Consider the following 25,104-nt stretch of genomic DNA (forward strand, 5'->3'; position numbering starts at 1 on the left):
TATATTTTAGCCAATAGCCAATCTAGCTCCAGACATATCCAACAACCCATGTGATTCCTGCACTTCGACTTCTTTGCAAAGACACCACAAACGCAACAGACCAAAAACCACTCACAGTTGTCCCTTTCAAGCTTGCCATTTCCCGGTGATTATTACTTCAGTGCATCACACTTCAAGCCTGGATTTTATCCATGACATCAGTCACTCCTTCACCTCCAAACAGGTCTCAAAACCACTTCCTTGAATCTCCACATCACCACCTTGGCCCAAGCTCCCATTAGCCTTTGCCAGGACTCACATGGTAGCCCCAGGTCTCTCTTTCCCCTACTTCTCTTCTTCTCTACCTTTTCTCCACAGGACAGTAAGGCTCATCTTTACACAATACAAATGCGATCTTGTATTCACATCCTTCTAAAAACTACTGGGTCTAACAACCCAAATCCTCAACAAGGCTCAGGTGTCCTATGAGGTGCTTCTCTCTGGACTCATTTATCCTTCTCATGAATGTTCCCCACTCTTTCCACCCCGAGGCCTCTGCACATGTTAGCTCCTCCACCTCTTTGCCTCTTCTTGTCTCAAATTCCAGCTCAGGCATCCAGGCTGAGAACCTTTCCCTGACCTCCTGGACTCAGCAACACAGCAAAACTTCCCATCATGGTGCCAGTAATAGACGTACTTGAATGGTAAACGTTATCAAGCAGTTATTCTTAGGACATGTGTGGTTTTTTTTCTGTGTGCATGTTAGGTTTCAGTAATTTTTTTTTTTAGTTCCCCTAAGCACCACATAACTCTCTCTATATATAAATTTCTAAGTACTCATGCATTTGTAAGATTCATATATTTCTTCCCCAACAAACTGTAAACTCCTAAAGGGTAAAAACTTTCTCTAGTGCTGTTTAACAGTGCCTGCATGAAGTAGGCACTCAATAAACTTTCCTGAGTATAGAGATGCATAGGGGTGAAAATAAATTGTACTAAAAGTAAGTAGGCTGGGTTGCTTTTTCTAGAACAGGAATGTTTAAACAAGCAGACTTCAGGGTCTCCATGAACCATGAAAATTTTATGAAAGTGTGTATGTTTATTTAATTATGTACCTTTCTCCCCCTAAGGAATGATCCAACCTTTCATCAGATTTTCAGAGTTCTGTCACCCAAAAAGGTTAAGAACCAGTGTTGTAAACTCAGCCAGAATTTGAAAGATATACCCATCTAATGACAAACAACTGGCAAAATATAAAATTCGGTATCTTTTGCAAAATACACGTTATTCTGGCATCCATAACAAAATAGAATTTCCTATTATCAAATTTAAGTCCTTGAGATTCTTTCATGGTGCTGACAAATCTGTTTTAAATGTCAGAGTTACCCTAGCCATGCAGGGATTTGTGCCTCCAGGACAAGGGAAATACCTGTGAAGATAAAGCCAGACTGAAAGGGACAGGGACATTCAGAGGGCATTTACAGTAGAAAGGAACAAAGAATGAGATTTAGCTCTTCTTTGCCAGCATGTAGCAAGGGCTGGTTTCCTCAAAACACGCATGCCCAATAAAAGACCTTTCAAGTGATACACATAACCAGACAGAAGGCTCTATGGCTGCTCGGACAAAAAGATTCTCTTCCCTGTAAATCAAAACAGGCTTTTCCCTGGACTGTGCCAATGAAAGGATCCTGTGTCTACTCCCCACAATTACTCATCTGTATTTCACAGGAAGCCAACACACACAAAAATGTGTCTCAATATAGAAGCCATTAAGGCTAGATTTAAAAATGTATATGCTCCAAACTATTTCAAACCTCCCAGCCCTATTGATTTTACCTCCGAAAGGTCTCAAAACCATCCACTTCCTTAAAATCTCCACATCACCACCTTGGCCCAAGCTCCCCTTTGCCAGGACTCACAAGGTAGCCCCAGGTCTCTCTTTCCCCTACTTCTCTCTTCCACTGGTTCTCCACAGGACAGTTAAGATTCATCTTTACACAATACAAATGTGATCTTATATTTACAATCTTTCTAAAAACTACAGGGTTTGGGAAACCCAGTTGGGGAAAAAACTAATGTAAATTTTGGTTTTATTTTAGCAAAACTTGATAAATTCATTTCCGAGTAAATCAAAATGACCATCTGCTCGACATGTACAATTATATTACTTAGGGAATGCGGTCAAAGTATGCTAGTAATGAAGAATGAGAAACTATAGAAACATACCTATTTAACAATAATCATGAAGTGCCAAATTCTTAAAATATGTAGTGATTCCCACTAACCTTGCCCCCCCCAAAACACACATACACACACAAATGTATTTTAAAGTATTGCCTGGGTATTGTGGTATTGCCTGGGTTTTAAGTGTTGTCCAAGTTGAACCAATCCTTAATAGGGAGGGCAGGAAATCTTTCTCCCTCTCTATTTAAATGATGATTTATTATCCCTGCCTTTTACAGATGTACAGATCTGGATTCCAATCACACAAGACAGCTACCTGCATCCCCCAGACTCCTTTTGTCATCGAGGCCAAGGGCTTTCCACTTTCCACTGGTACGCAGCCCCATCCCAAACCCATCAATAATCTCCCCTGTTTTGTCAAAACTGGAAGTCTGAAACTACATTTTCTCAGATTCCTTTGCCCACTGGGTTCCACTTAGAGAGGCACTCAGGTGAGATCTGAAGGCAAGAGAGAAGGGGAGGCAAGTTTGCTTCTGACATAGCTATGGCATTCACTCTGGCACTCCTGAGCAGTAGAAGCCCCCAGCATTAGCTACAGAGGTGGCTCCTCTGGCAGGGGTAGCAAGAGTATTTGCTACATCAGCAGTTCCCATAGCAATGCCAGCAGCAAGCACAGATTCATGAAGGCTAGCTCCAAGGTGGAAAAAGCCTTCGTCCTGCCAGCCCAGAACCAGTACAGCATCCAGATCTCAGGGTGCACCTCCCTGCCTTTAGTTCCTCCAGAGCTACTCAAACTTGCATGCAATTTCTCACTTTAATCCCTCTCTGGTGGAAATGCCTACTGGTTAAATGATAAAGGCCATTTTCTACAAAGTTATTATGAGCATCCATAATATATAGCATGCAATTTTGCTCAGAACATGAAACATAATAAATGTGAACTATTATCCCTTTGTTCTAATCACCGGTGCTCATGATTTAGCTCCTCCTTTTCAGACCTATGAGGGGAAGGTGTTGCTGACCTTTGTCTCCTTAACCATCAAAGGATTTCGGTGAAGCTGTACCTTGAGAAAGCTGGGAAACATGACTCAGGGAAACTGGAAGAAGCCAAAGGAAATGAACCAAGGATGGACCAGCAAGTAAGTATCAATAAGGGCAGAGAAGAAAGAAAGGCTTCTGTTTCCCTGATCCACGGTGATCAAGTTGATGGTTATCTGAGAACATGACATGAACCTGTCATAATTAGAAAAGTCACTTACAAAATACCAGTATGTAGGTACTCAAAGTAAAATAGTCTCTGTGAAGTAGGAATGAAATGAATTTCACTGGTTAGTCATTTCTAGGTCTTCTTCTCTCGCACCTGTCACATTTCCCAGCCGGCTTTTTAGAAAGTCCAAAACTTCTACATATGGACTTTTTTTTAAATTAAGTACATTCAAACATAATCACAAAAACAACCTGACCTGCTGGGTAAAATGTAACAGGATCCATTTTTCCTGTGTTTTGAAAGGGGTTTTACTCAAGTTTATGCAACAATAGTCTGGAGAACAGAGTGCTAAGCCTGAGCTAAGATTTACCTATAATTTTATCTTCTCAGATCAGAATATTTAGTATCTTTGATATATAAAAATATATCACTAATGCAATACATATTATATATACTATATAATATATATTGTTAAAATAGATACCTAAGCTTTTTTTTTTAACTTATCAGTCTTAAGTGCCATACAGGGAGCAAGTTTCCTACCAGTATTTTATGAAATTATTCTCTGAAATTTAGGCTGTTTAAAGAGAAATGCTTCAGGATGCCTAACTCATTTTATCTCAAAAAAAAAAAAAAAAAAAAGTAAGCTTTCTGTTACCTTGGGAGGACAGTCATGATATTATGAGAATAACTTGTGACAGACTGTGACTGGGACCCAGAGGTTCTGTTGCAGATTTAAAACCAAGAGCTACGTTGCGCTCACCTCCTTCTCGTTGGCTGGACAGAGTCATCGCTCCCACAGGAGGGGTTTCGGCGGCGCGTGTAGGGGAACTTCGGGGATTTCATGCGGTCATTGGGAGAGTGGTAGAGTCCACTGCAGGGGAAGAGGAAGGGTCAGTAGTGCCCACAGAGGGCCTGAAGGAGCAGACAGCCCAGTCCCAGGCTACACAAGTATTTGCCCCCTCAGGGATATACTAGATCACAGGCACATAGTTCTCTTTGCTGACAAGATTTACTGAAAGTAAATGGAGGTAAGATCTGGCAAATCAGATCCTAAGAGTCGTTATCTTTCAGGAATGGATTTGTGTCACTGGCCTTCAATGGTAAGAAAGGAACACCCAAGTGATGGTAATAATAACAATCTGCATATACAACAAACTTACCATATGCCATGCACTGACTGAGCTAAAAGCTTTAAATTCCTTATCCTAGCAAATCTTCATATCAGCCACAATCACTGGGTTACAATTATTAGGCCCACGTAACAGAAAAGAAAGTGGAAATATGGAATGTTTAATTGAGTGGCCCAAGTAAAAGAGCTAAGAAGTGGCCAGTTAGGATTTGACCACCTGGTCGTTGTAGCTGGGATCCCCATGACTCTAAAGTCAGTAAGGTATAATGCAGGTCTGTTGCTGGTTTGGTAGCTGTGGACAGATAGAAACGAAATATATGGATATTTTTGTGAATAAAGTTCTTCATTAGTCCTCAAATATACTTTTCAAGTATAGTTTTTTAAGAAATGTACAGTAGAGGGGATTATCATTAATATGTCATTTAGAGTTCAAAAATATACTCTCTTACTCTAAGCCATGGTAACAATATTCCAGGTAGTGTCTTAATACACACTGGTCTCCCTTCCTGTCTTCCAGGAGAAAGTTTCACCTTAGGACACATCCTGTTGACTTCTACTTCGAAAGTTCTCAGTCATGCTGATTTTAGGAATCTGACTGCCTTGTCCACAGCTAGCAACATCCAGTCACAAAGCAGTTGGATTCCATTATTTAATTGGATTCCGTTATTTAATGCATTGTGATGGCTAATCCCATTTCTACTGTTCTCCATTAGAAAAACAATGATTCTTTTTACCTCTGGGGGCCGTTGTCTTCCCATGGTGCATGAGATTTGCTTCTTTGAGTATCAGGGCTGTTTTCATTCTTTGCTTTCTTAAAGCTTTAATTTTAAAAAGAAAAAAAAAAACATGGACTATATATTAACTGGAGAATAAAAGGAAGTTCACTCACATATTTCCTTCTTCAGTGAAACTGTTTAACAAATGTTTTAAAATGTGTTTTTATACCCGTGACTCATTCTAAAAAGGGTAGGAGGTGGCTGCCTAAAAAAATTCACATCTCCAGCAAGTATTTTTGGGCTCCCCTCCACCTTTTTTTCCTAGTATTACTGCTTTAAGTCAACAAAAGCCAGTTCATCCACTGTTAGGAAACTTGGAAGACAAGTCTATCTGCAGGACAGGAAGCAAGGGAAAGGGCAGAGGCAAGAAAAGAAAGCTGACAAGGAAGGAAAGCTAGAGTATGATGGCTCCTGAGGCCGGCTCCTTTTCAGCTCTGGACTTCAGTCTAAATCTGAGCAGGTGGGTCAGCCGTGGACAAGTTCAGGCTACCCAAACCGACCTTTCCCAGCCCCTAGCTTCCGCCCTATCTTGGCTTCATCCTTCCAAATCAGAAGGACTTCCAAATGCTTCTTCCTGACCTAGTATCATCTTTCTGCCTGAAGAATGTAAATATAACTGAGCTGTTATTCAATCTCAACAAATTGTTTTAGACACACATGGGGAGATACAGAGGAAAGGACTCATCAGAAGCCCCAGGCCTCCTCTGAAGGAGGGGAGATGTATTACCTCTCACATCCCCAGAGTCTCAGCCCCAGGAAAAGATAGAGCTACTTAATTTCTAGCTCACATTTAACCCTGGATTTTTGAGGAATCCCCTATATAAGTTGTCCTCGAACATGGTCATAGCAGGGTTCTTTATAACAGTCAACAAAGAAGAGAGAGGGAAAAAAATGACAAGGTCATTTCAAAAAAGGAAAATAAACTTGTATCCTAGGAGACTACACCCATACAGGAATTAATATAAAGCTAAAAAATTTTGTATTTGACAAAGGCACTTAACTCATCATATTAGCATATAGTAGGTAGGTTTTAATTTTTGACCAATACATTCTTTTGATTAAATAATCTTTGGAAGATAAAGTGCCCCAAAATCTTACTTTTGAGGTGAGAAGTAATAAATACAATGCATACTTAATAGTAGAAAGTGTGTGTGTTTAATAAATGAGAAAGAAAAAGGGAGATTGAGAAATTCAGAGGGGAGATGAAAGGGGAAATGGGAGAGCAGGCCAAAGTTAGAGAAAAATGAAATCCTAATTTAATTTAATTTATTTTATTTTATTCATTTAATTAATTGCATTCACTCCCTAAGCCATTTCTCATCTGGAACTTGAGTGGGAAAATCAGGCAGCACTTCAGGTATCAGTCCTATTGACAAGAAAACCATTGTAAAGGGGACTGAACTTCTTCTGTACATTCTAAAAAGGCTTGGGATCTGAATTTCATGGCAGATTACTGTTCTTATGTTGGATTTAGCATAAGCATACCCTGTACATACAGATTAAGCTGACACTCTATACACAGCTGTGAGGCTGACCAAGGCCAGCTAGGCCAACTAAAGAGCATGCAAAAAAGGCAAAGACCCTGTCATTCCAGAAAGAATCCATGAAGGGAGTGTCCCGGAACTAAACAAAAGACAACGTAAGCAAAACCCTGGGGAAAACATCACAACTCTGAGAATCCTCCTATCTTAGAATTCTTTTGCTAGGAAATTGCAAACTGTAAGCCTCCACGTAGCCCCAAACCTACTGAATGAAGACGCCATTATTTACTAACGAGATGGAGAAGATGATCAAAGTCTGCCAGGGTCACGTATTTCTGACTGCTTGGACTCAGAAGCTAGTGCTGTAGACAAAGTGAGCTGATGAAAGCTGCTCATTGTACTTCTCAAATGCTGTTCCGTGGATATAAATGGAGATAGGAAAAACTGACGCTGAAACAGTATCTTCACAGAGAACAAGGCTGATCTTTCATGGAAACAAGCCATGTAATATATTGAGAGAAGGTCTTTCCGCTGGGGAATGCCACTGGGAAAATTGATGCAGAAGACCATGACACCTCTTCATACATATGCAATCACTGACTTCCGGAGCCCTGCGCCTCTAAATGCTGTAAGCCCTCTTCCCAGGGCCACAGTTCAGTGCACCGCGGTAATGAACACAGTACATTAAACATGAATATCATCAACTTTATTTCACAGGTCCCTCTGAGTAAGTCCATTATAGCATGCCATTTTAAAAAATCACGTGGAATTGTCCCCCTGCTGCCGAGAATGGGACCACAGACTGAGAGATCACCATGCTGTGACAGCAGGAGCATTTCCTTCAGATGAGAGGCAGGTCCTGCTGTTTATACTCCACTGGCATTTTATTTATTTTTTTTTTAAGATTTTATTTATTTTTTTGACAGAGAGAGATCACAAGTAGGCAGAGAAGCAGGCAGAGAGAAAGGAGGAAGCAGGCTTCCTGCTGAGCAGAGAGCCCAATGTGGGGCTCGATCCCAGGACCCTGGGATCATGACCTGAGCGGAAGGCAGAGGCTCAACCCACTGAGCCACGCAAGGGCCCCTCCACTGGCATTTTAAATGACTCTTTGGCTCATACACTATTTCAACCAAAAGTATGAACTATCAAAGTAAAAAGATTCTTCACCTCGCCAACAGGAAAAAGCTTTTTTGTGACAGCATACCGTTATGAGTTCTTTCACTTAACCGACTGACCTTTTTATTGGTGAAGGTGCAATAATTTTAGTCGTTCCTTCATTTTCTCCATTGTCCATGTTTGCTGTTACCCGATTTATGCTGTTTGAGCCTAGTAGCAAAGAGCGGTAAGGAAAGATGGAAGAAAAGAGTAGTGAAAAACAAACAAACAAAAAATCACACAGAAGCCAAAAAGTTATTTTAAAAATGCAACTTTAGGGACATCATGGTGCATTTTATTAATAAATTATAATTCTAAATAAATAATGAATCACCCAATAAATCTAAGGTATTATTCCCTGACACATACTAAGCCCTCAACATAACAGCATCTAAGAGGGTCTTAGATATGACACCACTTGAAAGTGGACCCTTTTGAAATTTTAAGAGTTAACTAAGTCCCCATATCGTGGATATTCTTTAGACTGCTGAAATAGGATTCTAAAATATTTAGTGGTATATATTGGTATGTAAGACCTAATAATCAGTCCCTGATTAACTATCATGAAGAAATTACTGTTTTTGGCATGCCATGATAGCTCTCATTCTAAATCAAAGCAAAAATACTCCAACTCATAATGCAAACGGCAATTATTTCTATTTCTATTACTCACATGTTAAAAAAAAAGTTTTCAATTTTTTTTTTTTATACAAACATCTCTAAAAGCCTAAAACTGTTTAAAAGCTACTATTCCACATATTTGCATCCATGCTAGACATACCAGCAGAGGGAGCCCCCAGTAGACACAATGTTGGAAATCATGATCCAAATAAAGAAAAGTAGCCAGGCCCACCCGGGAAGTCTGGATCCCATTCTCAGGACACAGACTGATAAGCCTGCAGAGGTGACATGTGAGCACTGATGGTGACCATTTTCAAGTGGTGTGTAAAAGCACACCACTCTCGAAAGCACAGGGGAGACCAGCAAGGGGATGCCTAAAGCCCTCATTCAATTAACTCTGTGGGACATGCAGGTGTGTCTTCAAACTGGCATCCTGCAGAAATATGTCTAGTCCTTTGATCCAAAGTGTGATCACCACTAAGCACTTAGTTTTTTAATCATGAGTTGAGTCTGTAATACTATTAAAAGCTAATATTTACTGAGCACTTACTATGTGTCAGGTGCTATCCCAAGCACTTCATTTACTTAAATAATTTTCAAAATAACCCTATAAGGTAGATACTAATATTATCCCTATTTTTAAAAATAAAAAAATGGGTCTTTCCCAAGGTCCCATACACCATGAGTAAGGGAACCAGCTTTGAAACCCAGCAGTCCAGCTTTAGAGACTTAAGCTCTAAACCACCATGATACATGGCCTTCCACGTGCCATGTGCACCCCACTCTCAAACAGTTCAATGGTCAGTGTAAATAGGGGTGCCCAGGGCACCTGGGTGGCTCAGTTGATGGGGAAACTGCCTTTGGCTCGGGTCATAATCCTGGAGTCCCAGGATCGAGTCCCGCATGGGGCTCCCTGTTTGGCGGGGAGTCTATGTCTCCCTACCCCTTCTCGTGCTCTCTCTCTCTCTCTCACACCCCCTCTCTCTCAAATAAATAAAATCTTTAGAAAAAAAAGTCAGTGTAAATTAAGGGTCCATCGGAAGAGACATATTCTTCAAAACATTTGGAGGCATGTTTGACAACTCATCAGGAAAAATTAACATTAATGAATACTCCTTGGACAGAGAGAATGTTGGTTTCAACAAAGAGCTTCTAAAACTATCATAGTAAGAAATTTGACTTGGATTCAGTATCTGAATTTTATTCCTATTTTGGAATCCTGAAATGTAAAGGTAAGTCTGATATCTATGTGCCCTAAAGGTAAGTTCATGTTGGCGCAATATTCAGAATCCAAGCTTTAGGAAAGCTGTTTGGAGTTTACAGAAAATGTCACTAGCCACAACGAATGGGACAAAACCAGTTCCCATGAACTACCCCATGTACCAGTGGGAGGTTGGCAGTGGCTGGTCATTGTCTATTCTGCCATAACCATTAGTAACAGTCCCAAGCGCAGATTCCCAAAGTTGCAGGCTCAGATATGAGCTGGAGCTGCTTCTCCACAGTGTAGCTCCATGTGGGACAGTCCTGGGCCCTGGCAGGAGGGGTTAATTCATCCGTGCTCTAGACAGTAGGTATGCCCCGACCTTAATATTTTTATTGTTCCTAATAAACTTTTTTTAAATGTGGTATTGTTTTCAGCAGGTACTACTAATTTAAACTGTAAATGAAGGGACCTACACTAAACTGGGGCCGTTCCCCAACACCACCACTAGGAGAGGAAGGAATACAGCAGAGAGCTCAAAGCCCAGCGCCAATAATACCAACGGAAGCAGCACTGAGCAAAGCTGAACATCACAGGAATAGAAGCCCTGTGCGACTAGCCTAAGAGTAAGCCCAGGTCTGCTTCTCTTCTCATCTCTTTAGACCGATTATTAGTCCTCTCTTACTACCAATCACCCCAGAGAGAGTGAGAGTGTTTAACCCTTTTGCCTCATTTCCTTCTGTCTGAATCTTCTGACAAATTAATAAAGAGGTAGACAAATCCAGGAATATTTTCAAACAGAAAAGTTTCAAACTAAGTATGTGTATATATTTTCTATAAACCCATGCCTGGTTATTCACAACATCCGAATAATTTTTGAGATGAAACATAAGATGGGTGTTTTTCCAAAAGAATTTCAGTTTTTAAAAACCCCCACATACACGCTGTCTCTCAAACACTCAGCAACAGTTTAGCCAGGCTTCTTCAAAATAAATTGTTTGACTGTCAAGACTATTTTACTAACCTAACAGTCATAGAATTTTCATATGCACCGCATAAACAAATAAGGTATTGGCAGTAATAAAATCTAATTCATGGTTCTTTTATATTCCAAACAGCGGAATACCAGCCAGAAATCTATTGAAATGTATTCCTCTTCTCTATAACTACGTGAGCTGAACAAGCCTGGGGTTTAAAAAGATTGAGGAAAAGAGAGTACGGGGGGGTGGGGGGAAGCTACTTATAAGCATGAACTTTGTGGGAGCATTTCTGAAGGATACCCTCGTACGACACTCATTTGCTAACTATAACTTGGGCTTTTCTATTCATAGATGTAAGACTCTGAAAAAGCCCTAATTAGGCAATATTTTTTACCTTTCTGTATGTTGCTAAAGGTGCACTTAAAAGTAATAACTATACTTTTAAAGTGCCATATTTTAGCTAAGTAGGTCAAACGAGTGAGATGTTATCACAGTACCATTTGAGAAGAAAGGTAAGCAATTCAGTCAAGCTGGGTTGTGTTGGTTACTGAACTCTACCAAAGCGAGAGAAATAGATACACATTATTGAGGTTTCCCTTTTTTTTTTTTTATTTGATTTATTTGTCTATGAGAAGGAGAGTATAAGTGCGGTGAGGGGCAGAAGGAGAGGGAGAAGCAGACTACCCGCTGAGCTGGGAGCCCAACACAGGACTTGATCTCAGGACCCCAGGGTCTTGACCTGAGCCAAAGTCAGACACTTCATTGACTGAGCCACCCAAGCCTCCCATTATTGAAGTTTCCTGACTCTCCATGTTTCTGATATGTACTCCTGTTTTCCTTTCAAGCCTCTTTTCCCCCAACTCCATCCTAGCACCTTTCCGAACCATCCCTTGTACATAGGCTCAGATGCCTGGGCTATGGAGAAACAAACCCATCACACTAAAAGGCTTGTGTTTTCAAGTATTACTGGCCAGAGAATAGTTCCATTGTAAAGAGGAAAAGGAGAAGCCAAATATTAACTAAAATAATTAACTGATCACAATGGAATTCCAGGCACTGCTCTAGGAGATATTTCCAGGGTGGAAAAATCCTTTTCCCTCACTCCTTTTTCATTGTAAATTATAATAGACCACCAGAAAAGAATAGAACATATAGATACAAACAGTTTAACAAATAATTATAAAATGAACAGCTATTTAGCCACTATCTACTTCAAGAAATAAAATATTGAGGGCAATTTTCCTACATTATACAAATCACTCCATTTGGGGCAAACAACTGTTTTCCATCTAAAATATCTAGAGATAACAAATTATGAAATATGAATTATGTATATATTTAGTAAAATATACACTAAAATTATTTTTTAATTATTAGTAAATGTTTAGGCCACAAAAATCTTAATAAAATGAAGGACACATTACTGTACTGCTCCCTATTAGCACAGTGCTTTACCTGTGGTAGGCATCAATCCACAAAGGTCTACTCTAAGGGACGTGCTTGTTTCTATTTTTTCCACTAAAAAGGAACATTCAAGATAATGATGTTATTTTGTAGATGTATGAAAACTAAGCCCCCCCCCCCAAAAAAAATCTGTATGTGGAGCTATGGGAAATACAGAAAGAGGATCTGTAGCCATATCCTACAGGACTAGGCTACTTCCTAGAGTTTTGAAAACTACCTTCTACCATAACTCACTGTTTTTCTAAATGACAGCTGTAGATTATAACAGAAATCTGTTATTGATATCAGCATTTTACTAACTAAATTATTGATAATTTATTGATATATGGTTATTAACATTTGGTTTTTGATATTGGTTATTAAGTCTCCTTGTAAATCTATATTTTATTTTAGATAAAGTATTAATGATGCCCCTGCTTGTGCTTTCTGACCCTTCTCAGTCAAATAAGTAAGTAAAATCTTAAAAAACATATATTAATGCTAGCAAGACCACTTACAGTTAGGAGCACCCAATTCATTACACATCGTACTCACATTAAAAAGACAACGGGCTTTATTTCAGGAGGCTAGTCCCATTTGGAAGAGTAGCTCATCAGGGAACTGCCATTGTCTATTAAGGAGCCGTATCTAATTCCTTCTCTGGGCTGTCAGTCACTGCAGCTTAATATGGGAGCACACAACTCCCTACAGTTTAGGCAACACTACAATGCCAGCGTCCAAGGCTCTGTGGCATTTTGCCTGTTCAATTTCAACACCCTATAGGCAAACGCTTCCGGTCCATGTGCATCAGACCACTACTAGGCTTTTGTGTGGTTTGGTTCTGTTCACCTTTGAGTGCGCTCACCTTAAAGGACCCTGGCCTTCAGTTTAGGAGAAGTGGCTGTCAGAAAAAGAATCAACTTTCCCAGGATCTATTTAGCTACTTGACCTGGAGGCAATTCTTAAAAGTCAGCCCTAGGATGTCAAGACTTGGTGATGAATATACATGGATTTTCAGTTATAAAAACACTTTGCATTTAAATGGTACTAGGGGTCTCACAAAATCTATTTGTGCTCAATTTGACACCTGTCAACCTAAATTAAATTTTTGATGTTATTTAAATGTTGCCAATGCTTTTAATTTACAGAGTGGGCATGAGGATGAATGTGTGGCGTTAAATGAAAAAAGATGTATTTGACAAGTGAAAATGCCTTTTTCAGTTGTATGAGGGAAAGGACAAATAGCCAGTAAGTAAAGCAGGACTGTAATATATAAATGATTTCATTAAAAGAACTCTCAAATATGATAAATTTTTAAATTTTGAGGTTTAAATTTTATCCCATTTATTCACTTTTTCTTATCTAAATTATATAAAAAAAAAACCCTGTATCTGATGCTTAAGACAAATAACCAAGACAGATTATAACCATTCCCAACACAATAATTACGTATTAGGTTTCAGTAAAACTAATCTGATTTTACATTAGCTAACCCAATGCAATTTATCAGGGGAAAAAAGTGCTATTCATGAATTAAGAACAAGCTAATAATTGGAAATACAGCTTAGTTCTAGTTGTTACACTGAGAGTACAAGGTAATTTTGCCTTGGTCTCACCAACCTTAGACTGGGTACTATGGAAAAATGGCAGAAAGTATGGCAAATTGGGAAAATAAGACATTTTTCTAACATCACAAATTATGGTCCAACAGGAAAATTTGGCAGAACAGTCATTCATTAAAACAGGTAAAACAAAACTGAGTCTCAAAACACACAATTTAGAAAATAAAAGATTTTCAGCAGCTAATGGTTAATTCTTTAAAGTTCAAATGCCTGACATCAGCCCATTCAAGGCAAACAGGCAGCCAGAGCCCTGCTTTCTTTCTTTTTTTTTTAAGGAGGTAGGGGCAGAGGGAGAGAGAATCTTAAGCAGGCTCTGTGCCCAGCATGGAGCTTAACATGGGGCTCAATCTCATGACCTTGAAACCATGACCTGAGCGAAAATCTAGAGTCGAATTCTTTTTTTTTTTTTTTTAAAGATTTTATTTATTTATTTGACAGAGAGAGATCACAGTAGACAGAGAGGCAGGCAGAGAGAGAGAGGAGGAAGCAGGCTCCCTGCTGAGCAGAGAGCCCGATGCGGGACTCGATCCCAGGACCCTGAGATCATGACCTGAGCCGAAGGCAGCGGCTTAACCCACTGAGCCACCCAGGCGCCCTAGAGTCGAATTCTTAACCAACTGAGCCACCCAGGCACCCCAAGATCCCTGCTTCTCTTCTCTCCCTCTCTTTTTAAGATTTTTATTTATTTATTTGACAGCGAGAGAGAGAGAGAGAGAAAGAGACAGTGAGAACAGGAACAAAGTAGGGAGTGGGAGAGGGAGAAGAAGCAGGTTTCCCACTGAGATGTGGGGCTCCATCCCAGGACCCTGGGATCCTGACCTGAGCTGAAGGCAGACACTTAACGACTGAGCCACCCAGATGCCCCAATATACAGACTTTTGAGACACTGATTTTGCTACATGTCAACTGCAAGATCAAACAAGGCTTTCTGCTAAAAAGCTGGAGGGTAAATTATAAAGAACTGGGTGTGGATGAGAAGGTTGGCTAGGAAAATATGCCTACACATGAAAGATCCTTTCTCTGCTTGGTCTGCTTCCTATTTCTTCTTCCCCAACCCAGTACTCTCCTGGATCCCTGTGCTTTCCTCATGACCAAAATGATCAGCTTGGGAGTATGACCTGAGTGGAAAGGAAGGCACTGCATCCTTGATGCCTTTGGCAGAGTTACCAAGGGGCACACACAGAGAGAGGTGGTCCCAGGCATCTGTCCTTGTGGGTCAGAATGCCAAGTTCCAAAACAAGAAAGGCACTTCTGAGCCTGGGAAGTCATCTGTTCATTCCCTGAGGTGCTCAGAGTAGAATGAAAGGATTCTAACCAAAGGGCTTGGGATCTACACCTGCGTGTGCTGGAGCAACTGCCAGACATGGCAGCAGCAGATGGGCGCCATCTTTTCTCTGAACACCCGTAGGCTCAATGACAGCACCTATCTACGAATAGCTGGCTGGAATCAAGAGGTGGTAAATCACTTAAATACAATCTGTTTCTTCCCTGATAGGAGAACACAATTCAGGGGAAAAGGACTGAGTAGACGTTCACATCCTACCCTGACAGAACTCTTGCACTCCCCAATCACCTCCAACAAGGCCATGTAGTTTAGAGGAACATAAAGCAAAACTTCTCCAGTCAGCTCCTGTCAAACAATTTATCTCACCTTGCATAGGCAGAAGGATAATTCCTTCTCTAACCTGAAGTTGGTTCTGTTCCAGAGGAGTATGCTTTAGAGGTTTTTATTTGATGCAATTATAATAGTATATAAAATGTATACAAAGCACATATAACTGTATATAAAAATTGCTTTAAAAATACTTATTTAGCGGGCGCCTGGGTGGCTCAGTGGGTTAAGCCGCTGCCTTCGGCTCAGGTCATGATCTCAGGGTCCTGGGATCGAGTCCCGCATCGGGCTCTCTGCTCAGCAGGGAGCCTGCTTCCTCCTCTCTCTCTGCCTACTTGTGATCTCTCTGTCAAATAAATAAATAAAATCTTTAAAAAAAAAAATACTTATTTAGCTAAAGTACAATTGGGAAAATTCTTATTTTTTTTCTGCTTCCATTGTTAAGCTCATATCGAAGAGTCCTTAACTTACTGTTCTTTCAGCTTTTCAACCAGGACTCACCAAAAGAATCTGAAAAACTACTGTGCCTCAGTGCATGTTTCTAAGGTGATATCTAAAGTTTCTTCTCAAAAGTCTAAATAGTTCCAACTTTGTATGGTAACAAATGGTTAACTAGATGTATCACTGGGATCATTTCATAGTGAACAGAAATATCAAATCACCATGATGTACACCTGAAACTAATAGGATATTGTATGTCAAGTACACTTCACTTTTAAAAAGAAAGTTTAAATAATACCAAAGAATATCATTTACAGCATAGAGTAAATATTGACACTTTAAAATGGAATTGTTTCATGACTCTCTTTAATGTATCCAATGTAATACCGTAGAAATTTGATACCCACAGTCATCCATTTTAAAATTAGATAAAATGAGGCTACAGTTGGAAATTTCATGGCATTCTTTTCTCTCCTTGTATATACATTTCAATTCCACCTTCTCTGGAAAAATTAATCCCAGAGTAATACATGTTTACACTTGAAAGTTTTATTTATCACCCTATCTCACTTCTCTGTGACAATAAATAAATAAATAAATAAATTTAAGTTTTATTTCCCATGCCCATAAAGTTCTAGATGTTAAAAATTTCTTCTGAACCAAGACATTATAATCATTAACAGATTATTATTGTACCAAACTGTTAAATAATTATTACAAGTAAAAAAGTAAATTTTAATTAAAAAGTTAATTCTTCCAAGGATCATAGAGGAAGGGAGGGGAAAAAAATGAAACAAAATGAAACCGGAAAGGGAGACAAACTTTAAGAGACTTTTAATCTCAAGACTCAAACTGAGGATTGCTGGAATGGAGGGGGTGTGGGAGGAATGGGGTGGCTGGGGGATGGGCACTGGGGAGGGTATGTGCTATGGTGAGTGCTGTGAATTATGTAAGATGATGAATCACAGACCTGCACCCCTGAAAGCAATAATATATTATATGTTAATTTTAAAAAGTAATTCTTAAAGAGATGAACAAGGTAGTTTTGTCTTCTCAATGATGACATAGGTTAAATGCATTGAAGAATGCTAAGTAAAACAGTTTAGCAATAATTCTATTCCTGTTTTTAGGTAGATTTCAATGCCGAGAAATCTTGTTCACATATAAGTAGAGTTGCATGTATTCTGTTATGAACACAATGTCATTACAGAAATTCTATGACTTACATGTCTATCAGTGATATATTATCTAAAATTATTTCAGGGGCACCTGGGAGACTCAGTCGTTAAGCGTCTGCCTTTGGCTCAGGTCATGATCCCAGGGTCCTGGGATCTAATCCCGCACTGGGCTCCCCCATTAGTGGGGAGCCTGCTTTTCTCTCTCCCTCTCCCTGCTGGTCCCCCTACTTGTGTTCTCTCCCTTTGTGTCAAGTAAATAAATAAAACATCTTTAAAATTATTTCAAATGTTCTATCAGATGACAAATCAATTGGGTCCTCCTTCAGTTTTGTCCAAAGTCAAAATGAAGAAATGACTTAGAAAAGGAGGTGTCACTGGGGCACCTGGGTGGCTCAGTAGTTTGAATGTCTGACTCCTGCTTTCAGCTCAGGTCATGATCTTGGGTTCCTGGGGGATCTAGCCCTGCTTGTGTCATCAGGCTATCCACACAGTGGGGAGTCTGCTTCCCCTGTCTCTTTCCCTCTGCCTCCCCCCAACTCACTCTCTCCCTCTGAAATAAATAAATAAATCTTTAAAAAATAAGGGGAAAAAAGGAGAGAAGAGGGGAGGTGAGAAAAGAAGAAAGGAGGGGAGAAGAAAGAAAAAAGAAAAGGAGGTGTTGTTTAATAATTAAGGCCATTTAGTTTCCAGACACTAACTCAGGAGGTTTTTATCATTTAAGGACAAAACAGCAGAACAGATTCCAGATGAGGAAAAGGTCTGCCTTTGTTTTGGTCCATTGGTAAAAGGTAGGCTGGAACTACTGGGTATTTACCCCAAAGATACAGATGTAGTGAAAAGAAGGGCCATCTGTACCCCAATGTTTATAGCAGCAATGGCCACGGTCGCCAAACTGTAGAAAGAACCAAGATGCCCTTCAACGGACGAATGGATAAAGAAGATGTGGTCCATATACACTATGGAGTATTATGCCTCCATCAGAAGTACGAATACCCAACTTTTGTAGCAACATGGACAGGACTGGAAGAGATTATGCTGAGTGAAATAAGTCAAGCAGAGAGAGTCAATTATCATATGGTTTCACTTATTTGTGGAGCATAACAAATTGCATGAAGGACAAGGGGAGATGGAGAGGAGAAGGGAGTTGAGGGAAATTGGAAGGGGAGGTGAACCATGAGAGACTATGGACTCTGAAAAACAATCTGAGGGTTTTGAAGGGGCCGGGCGGGGGGGGGGGGGGAAGTTGGGGGATCCAGGTGGTGGGTATTGGAGAGGGCATAGATTGCATAGAGCACTGGGTGTGGTGCAAAAACAATGAATACTGTTACGCTGAAAAAATAAAAAATAAACAAAAACTTTTTAAAAAAGGTAGGCTGCAGAGAAGAGCCAGCAAGTCTACTACATACAGCAGGCACACTCCCTTCAGGAAAGAGAATCTGAAAAGTGACTGAATCGAAACTGTCTGTATCCACAGAGCCCTCAAGGAAGTCCACTGGTACCCCCCCCCCCCCCCCCGGGAGCTGCAGAACCCAGAACCCAGCCTGACAACTACCGTCCTCATCCAGCCAGCCTTCTCCTAACCCACTGCCTTAACCACAGATTACCTCCAGTCATGAGCAGATGCTCCTCCTGAACACTGCAGCTCTCTCAGAACTCGGCTCTATGACACTGGAACATCCTACCCACATGGGAGCACAGCTTTTACCTCTCTAGTTGGATAAAGTGGTTAAGGGCACAAGACTGGAAGTCAGACAAACCCACATCTGCTTCTCAACTCTGCTAATTTACCCGCCTGCATGAGCTTGGATGAGTTCTTAATTCCCTTTGGGCCTCAGGTTTCTCATCAATAAAATAGGGGTTTCACCAACAATTTATTGAATGAGAATTAGGTAATTCATAGGAAATGCCTGGGGTGCCTGGCTTAGCCAGTGGAGTGTGCAACCCTTGAACTCAGGATTGCTGAGTTCAGGCCCCTCATTGGGCGTGGAGCCTACTTAAAGTAAAAAAATTAAAAATAATAAATAAATAAAGTGCTTAACACAGTGCTTGGCTTTTAATAAGCATAAAATAACCACTTTATTATTTTCTATGACTAATTTCCCTAGTCCAGGGGCCAAGTTTTATTCACTTTTCTGTGCTCTGTGGAAAAGGGTCTCCACTGCATGTTTTATGCAACAGCTACAAGCATTTCAATTCTCAGAGGGCACTGACTGGGTGGCCTTCAATTTAACTCAATTCTGACACTATCTACCCAGAGATGTCAGATCCCACAGGCTGACGCCTCAGTCCATCAAGACAGCCCCCTCCTCACAGAACTCAGAGAGGCAACTTACTTATTTGATCACCAGTTCATTAAAAAAGGATGAAACTCAAAAATGGCCAAATGGAAAAGCTGCAAAAGGGCAACGTATGAGAAAGGGCCCTAAGCACCACTCACTTCAACTCTACGAATTCACCCACCCCTCAGAACCCTACCCTCTGGGTGTTTCTGGGTGTTTCCGGAGGCTTCAATAAGCAGGAATGTCTGATGAAACCGTTGACTATCACTGATTGCACTCAAACTCTAACACAGCTCTTCTCCCCAGAAGTCATGGGGTGGGGCTGAAAATTCCAACTCCTTAATTATGGTTGGTTCCCCCTGGCAACCAGCCTCCATCTTTAGGGACTTCCCAGAATTCACCTCACCCACACAAACTCAGGTGTGGCTAAAAGGGGCTGGCTATGAATAACAAAAGATGCTCCTTTACATTTAGTGCTCTTATCACTTAGGAAATTCCAATGGTTTTAGGAGCTGCACCAGAAACCAGAAAAGAGAATAAAGACCAAATATGTATTTCTTACTCTAAATCATAATATCACAAGTCTTATGCCAGAGAGGTGCTCAATAAACTCTTGATGAAAGGAAATGGAAAGGTGGAAAAAAGTATCATAATGGTAACTCACTAAAGCTATGATATTTAATATACCACAGGCCTTTAGGTTTGCTTGCTTTTCTAATCTTGGTAGCTATGCGTGGAATGCTAAACACTCATGGGAAGAGTGAAAATAATAACTTTTTAGAGAACATTCAATAAAAGAGAAATCTTTTATTGAATGAAAATAAACAACAGCTTCAAGGCAGAATAGAAAAGAGGGCCAACTAAGGAAAAGTCTTGAACAAATATACACCTGCCTATGTGATCTACCTGCTCCTTCTCACAGTTAACACTGTTCCTGCCTTTCCCCCTCTTTGCTAAGAAAAGGTCCTAAAGAACTTAAATAATTCCTTAAAAAGAAAAAATGCCTTGATATAGCAGCAGACTGACCTGCTGCTCCTCTATAAATTAGCAGAACGTACTGTCTTCTCCAGAGTTATCTGTGGAAACAAGTTGATCCAGTAAGTAAGGAAATCATGCAATAGTGGGAAAATCTGGAGATGTGTATTTTCAAATAATTTGAGGCCTTTCGCCTCTTTTATTTTTCCATTTACTTTCCAAATAGATGCCTTAATACACCAAACGCCCGGGTTCACATCTGGACACTGCTCTTAGGATCTGTGTAACTTGAATGAGTACTTTGTGTTTCTAAGCTTCAGTTTCCTCATGGGTAAAATGAGAATACCACCCACCTTCCCCATGGGGTTACCAAAAGAAGTAACGTTATCCACTGTTCAGGTGCAAGGAAACCACCTCAAATTAGGGATTCATCTTCAAGACACAGCAGGACCTCAAGGATTGGAATTCATGGCTCCTGTCTCCTACCCTCATTCTCTTCTCAGAGCTGCGTGGTCCTCTGGTGTTTCTCACAGTGTGTCTCCTCTATTCTTTCTCTGTGAACCCAGTTCTCTGTTTATGGGTGTGCCTGGAACCTGGGCTGTAACAGTAGACTCAAAAGAGGTGGCTCTCCCCAGCTGAGTGACTCATAATCTGGGCTCCGATCCCAGCTTCTCTGGAGAAAGATAGTGGGCAGTTTCCTCAGATGCCCCATTCTCACCCTGGGAGACAGAAGAGAGTAAGGCCTCCTGGTCCCAGATTTGCATCGTGCATTGTTCAAAGTGCCAACCACGGCACCTGCTCCACAGTGAAGGTAGTTCCTTTTTTTACCTTACCTCACTTCACCTCCTCTCCCTAGACCAACCAAAATACCTAAACTCTAGGAACTCAACCATTTTTCACATTGATACCAGTAAGTAAGGAAAGCACATGACAGAAATCAATCCCAGATACTCTCTAACAGAGTCTGAAGAAGATGCTGACAGAGAAATCACTGTGAAACCTGAATCTGAGAGTAAAACAAACAGGGGACACCCTCAGATGCCATCTGCCTAGGAGGACATCCATCTCAAAACAATCTCAAGCAGTTGACAGACACCCTTGAACCTCCACCTATAAAGAAAGAGGGGTGAAAAAACAGAAAAATTCATCTGAATGGTTTGTAAAATCAAGGCAGGGACTCGGGAACTGTGACCACAAACAATTGCCAATGTGGAAACAACTCACGCTGCTGATTTCTGACAGAACAAGTAGGTTCACAAAAAGACAAAAAAACTTCAGTTATAGTCACACAGAAGTCAAACAGAAACAACACCATGCAAAAACCTGTCCAGAAAGGCCCCTTTCTCTGTGTACCCAGCAAGGCAGTACTAATTTCTAACCATGAGTTAACCAAAGAGGTAAAATCCAGATTCATCTGGTCAATTCTGACTAAAAGAATAGTTTGAAAAAGTATATTAATGCAAAGCTTGCTGCAATTAATTTTATTCAGTTTGTCAGTAAGAATTTCATTTGGGAACTCAAGTTTTGAGGAACCAACCATACTTCTGTATATAGAAGTGTGCAAAAAACTGTATATTTCCAGTGAGAAAAATGTATTTTGTGATCTTGAAATACAGTTTTCACAAGCCCATTAAGTCTTCTGAAATGATGATTAAATTAAAAAACTTTTGAAGAAAGCTTTCCAAAATCTTTTTTCATGTTTGGTCCTTTTAACTCTATGACAAAGAAGCCAAAGAAAAGAAGAGAGACTTTTAGCAAGAAGAAGGATCTCAGGGCACCTGGGTGGCTTAGTGGGTTAAGAGTCCAATTCTTAATTTCCACTCATGATCTCAGGGTTGTGAGATCCAGCCCCCAGTCAGGCTCCATGCCCAGCAGGGAGTAGGCTTCTCTCTGTCCCTCTGCCCCTAACCCAGTGCAGTGTTCACTCCCTCTCTCCAGAAGTAAATCTTTTAAAAAAAGGAATAAGAGGGACCTCTAGTGTTTACGTACCCAGTTCATTTATTTTATGGAGAATGAGATGACAGATCAGAATGCTGAATGACGCGTCACAGGTCACAGCCAAGTTAGACCAGGAATTCAAATTTACTTGAATCAGTGTACCTTTTTATCTCCTCCTACTTTACTACGTAACTTCTCCAGGCAGCTAGCTGCTTAAATAATTAGTCAAGAGATCATTTAAGGGGCGCCTGGGTGGCTCAGTGGGTTAAAGCCTCTGCCTTCGGCTCAGGTGATGATCCCAGGGTCCTGGGATCGAGCCCTGCATCAGGCTCTCTGCTCAGCAAGGAGCCTGCTCCCCCTCCCTCTCTGCCTGCCTCTATGCCTACTTGTGATCTCTCTCTCTGTCAAATAAATAAATAAATAAATAAATAAGATAATCTAAGACTGTCAGAAGTTCTTCTAGTCCGGATAAAAATAAAGCAGGAGGGATGCCTGGGTGGCTCAGTTGGTTAAGCTGCTGCCTTCAGCTCAGGTCATGATCCCAGGGTTCTGGGATCAAGTCCTGCATCAAACTCCTTGTTGGCAGGGAGCCTGCTTCTCTCTCCAGCCTCTGCCTGCCATTCTGCCTGCTTATGTGCTTGCTTGCTCCCACTCTCACTCTCTCTCTGACAAATAAATAAAATCTTTTAATTAAAAAAAATAAAAAAGGAAGCAGGAATCACAGATCTGGATCATTATCTCAGTAGAAGATCTAATTCTGATTTGTTACCTTGAAGGAGGAGTGTCACAATCACAGCTCTCTCAAACAAAATTAACACTGTTAAATTTTCTAGAGAGCCTCTCCAAAACTAGCCATATAATAGTCTTGATAGAATGCTTGTTTGAATTCCTGTATATGAAAATGTATACTAATTTCTTCCCTTCCTGTCTTCTTCTGACCCAGAGAGAATAAGCAAACACTCCACAATGCCTAAAGACCTATCAGGACACAATCTTCTTCCAGACACTTGTAAGAGTCTCAGTGACTCTCATGCAGATCCCCTCCAGGTTCCAGAACATGCTGCACTTACAAATCATTTTACCTCTTTGGGCGTAAGTTTTCTTACCCCCAGTACAAAGTGACTGTCCTATAATTAATCTAAGGACTCTGGGTCCTACCTTGAGTTTTCCTCCTTTGAAAGAAAGCATGCTATGACTTAATGACCTCTAATACAATGTTCTGGATTAAAATGTACAGATATGAGGGTGCCTAGATGGCTCTGTTAAGCATCAGACTCATGATGTCATTTCGGGTCATGATCTCAGGGTCATGAGACTGAGCTCCGTGTTGGGCTACACACTTGATACAGAGTCGGTTTGAGATTCTCTGTCTGCCTCCACCCCAATCCTACTCTTCCTCTCATGCTCACATAAATAAATAAATAAATAAATAAATAAATAAATAAATGGATGAATGAATGAATAAATAAATAAATAAATAAAGTGTTTTTAAAAAATGAACAGATATGAATGTCTTATGCCCCGTGCCTTGAAGTTTGGGGTTGCATTATCTGTTACAACACAGTAGAAATCCTGAATTTTGAATTTCATATGATCAATCTTGTACTGTTCCGTTAGTTTCCCCATAAATTATGAGGCACGTTTCCTAGCATAGTATGTGTCCTCATCTAAGCTTTTCAAAAACATATCCATTAGAGAGACCTGAATGAGCATCTGAAATCATTTTGCTAACTCAATGCATCACGACAATTACCTGTAGAACTTTTTAAAAAGTACAACATGGTTAAAAAAAAAAAAGAGAGAGAGAGAGAGAGAGAGAAAAGAAAAAAAGGCAAATGCTATTAAAGAATATGTATAAAAAACCCGTCTCCCATTCCTGATCCCCAGGCTTTCAGACTTTCAACCCTTTCTGGAGCCATTACTGTTACTACTTTCTCCTGTATCCTCTGTGCAAGTATGTATGTATGTACGTACGGCCCCCATCTCTGATTTCTGTACTTTTATATACTGGGAGCACAGTATATGCTGCTGTCCCCTCCCCCACTTTTTTTCCTTGCTTATACCATGTCCCAGAGATCACTCCATATGAGCAAAAATGTACCACCTTTTTGCTTTTCCTCTCTAAAATGACCTGGGTTCAAATTCCAGGCCTGGGGCCCTAGACAAGTCCCCCTCTGTCTTGTCACCTACACATTATGAGTCACAGTATCTTCAAAAAAAAAAAAAAAAAAAAGAGTGCAATACTATCTGTGGGGTGCCTAGTATAGTGCCAGGCACACAGTGATGCTCAGTGACTGCCAGTCATGAACATTGCTCTCCCTGCAGAGCTCCTCAGGGAACCCAGCCTTTCACGGTAGATGATGGAGGACTGCAGAATTAGACCAACACAGAATCAAACCATGCCCTCAGATTTCTTGTAAAAGGGACGTGGTATTTCTGTGGGTTACACAAGTTTTCTTTTATTAGGCCAATTCTCTACTAATGGATATTCAGGTAGTTTCCAGTCTCTGTAATGACAAACACGGCAATAGGTCTGCTCATATTGTGTAAGTAAAATAGCAGATCTAATAACGTCTTGAGGTTGGGACTTAAACTTGCAAAATTCTGGATCCAGAGCCCTGGCTTCCATTTATTCCTCATTCAACAACTCTCCTTTCCTCTCCTGAGCACTTTGCTCTTTGCCCTTTGTCATCAGTTCCCATTGTCTGCTTGACATGAAAAATGCTCGTGGGTAGGCCTAGCAACTAATTACTCCAAATAGGAGAAACCAACCACCTTTAGACAGAAGACGGAATGATTATCTGAGTTCTAAAACTATTATACAATCCCATCGGATTATGAATTCACTGTAAAGAATCTGTTGTTCCCAATTCATGGCCATGGAATCACCCAGTGTGGCT

General features: G+C 40.5%; 1 protein-coding gene across 1 annotated transcript in view; it reads right to left on the reverse strand.

Moving 5' to 3' along the window:
• Nucleotides 1–25,104, reverse strand: part of EPB41L4A (erythrocyte membrane protein band 4.1 like 4A) — a 257,332-nt gene that overhangs the window by 41,305 nt on the left and 190,923 nt on the right. Inside the window, exons 14-16 of the mRNA XM_059418364.1 lie at nucleotides 7,995–8,085; nucleotides 5,237–5,320; nucleotides 4,134–4,244 (exon numbers count right to left, since the gene is read on the reverse strand). Coding sequence (XP_059274347.1) covers nucleotides 4,134–4,244; nucleotides 5,237–5,320; nucleotides 7,995–8,085 — 286 coding nt within the window. The remainder of the gene's footprint in view (nucleotides 1–4,133; nucleotides 4,245–5,236; nucleotides 5,321–7,994; nucleotides 8,086–25,104) is intronic.

The sequence above is a fragment of the Mustela nigripes genome, chromosome 12 (assembly GCF_022355385.1).
Source record: "Mustela nigripes isolate SB6536 chromosome 12, MUSNIG.SB6536, whole genome shotgun sequence".
NCBI lineage: Eukaryota > Metazoa > Chordata > Mammalia > Carnivora > Mustelidae > Mustela > Mustela nigripes.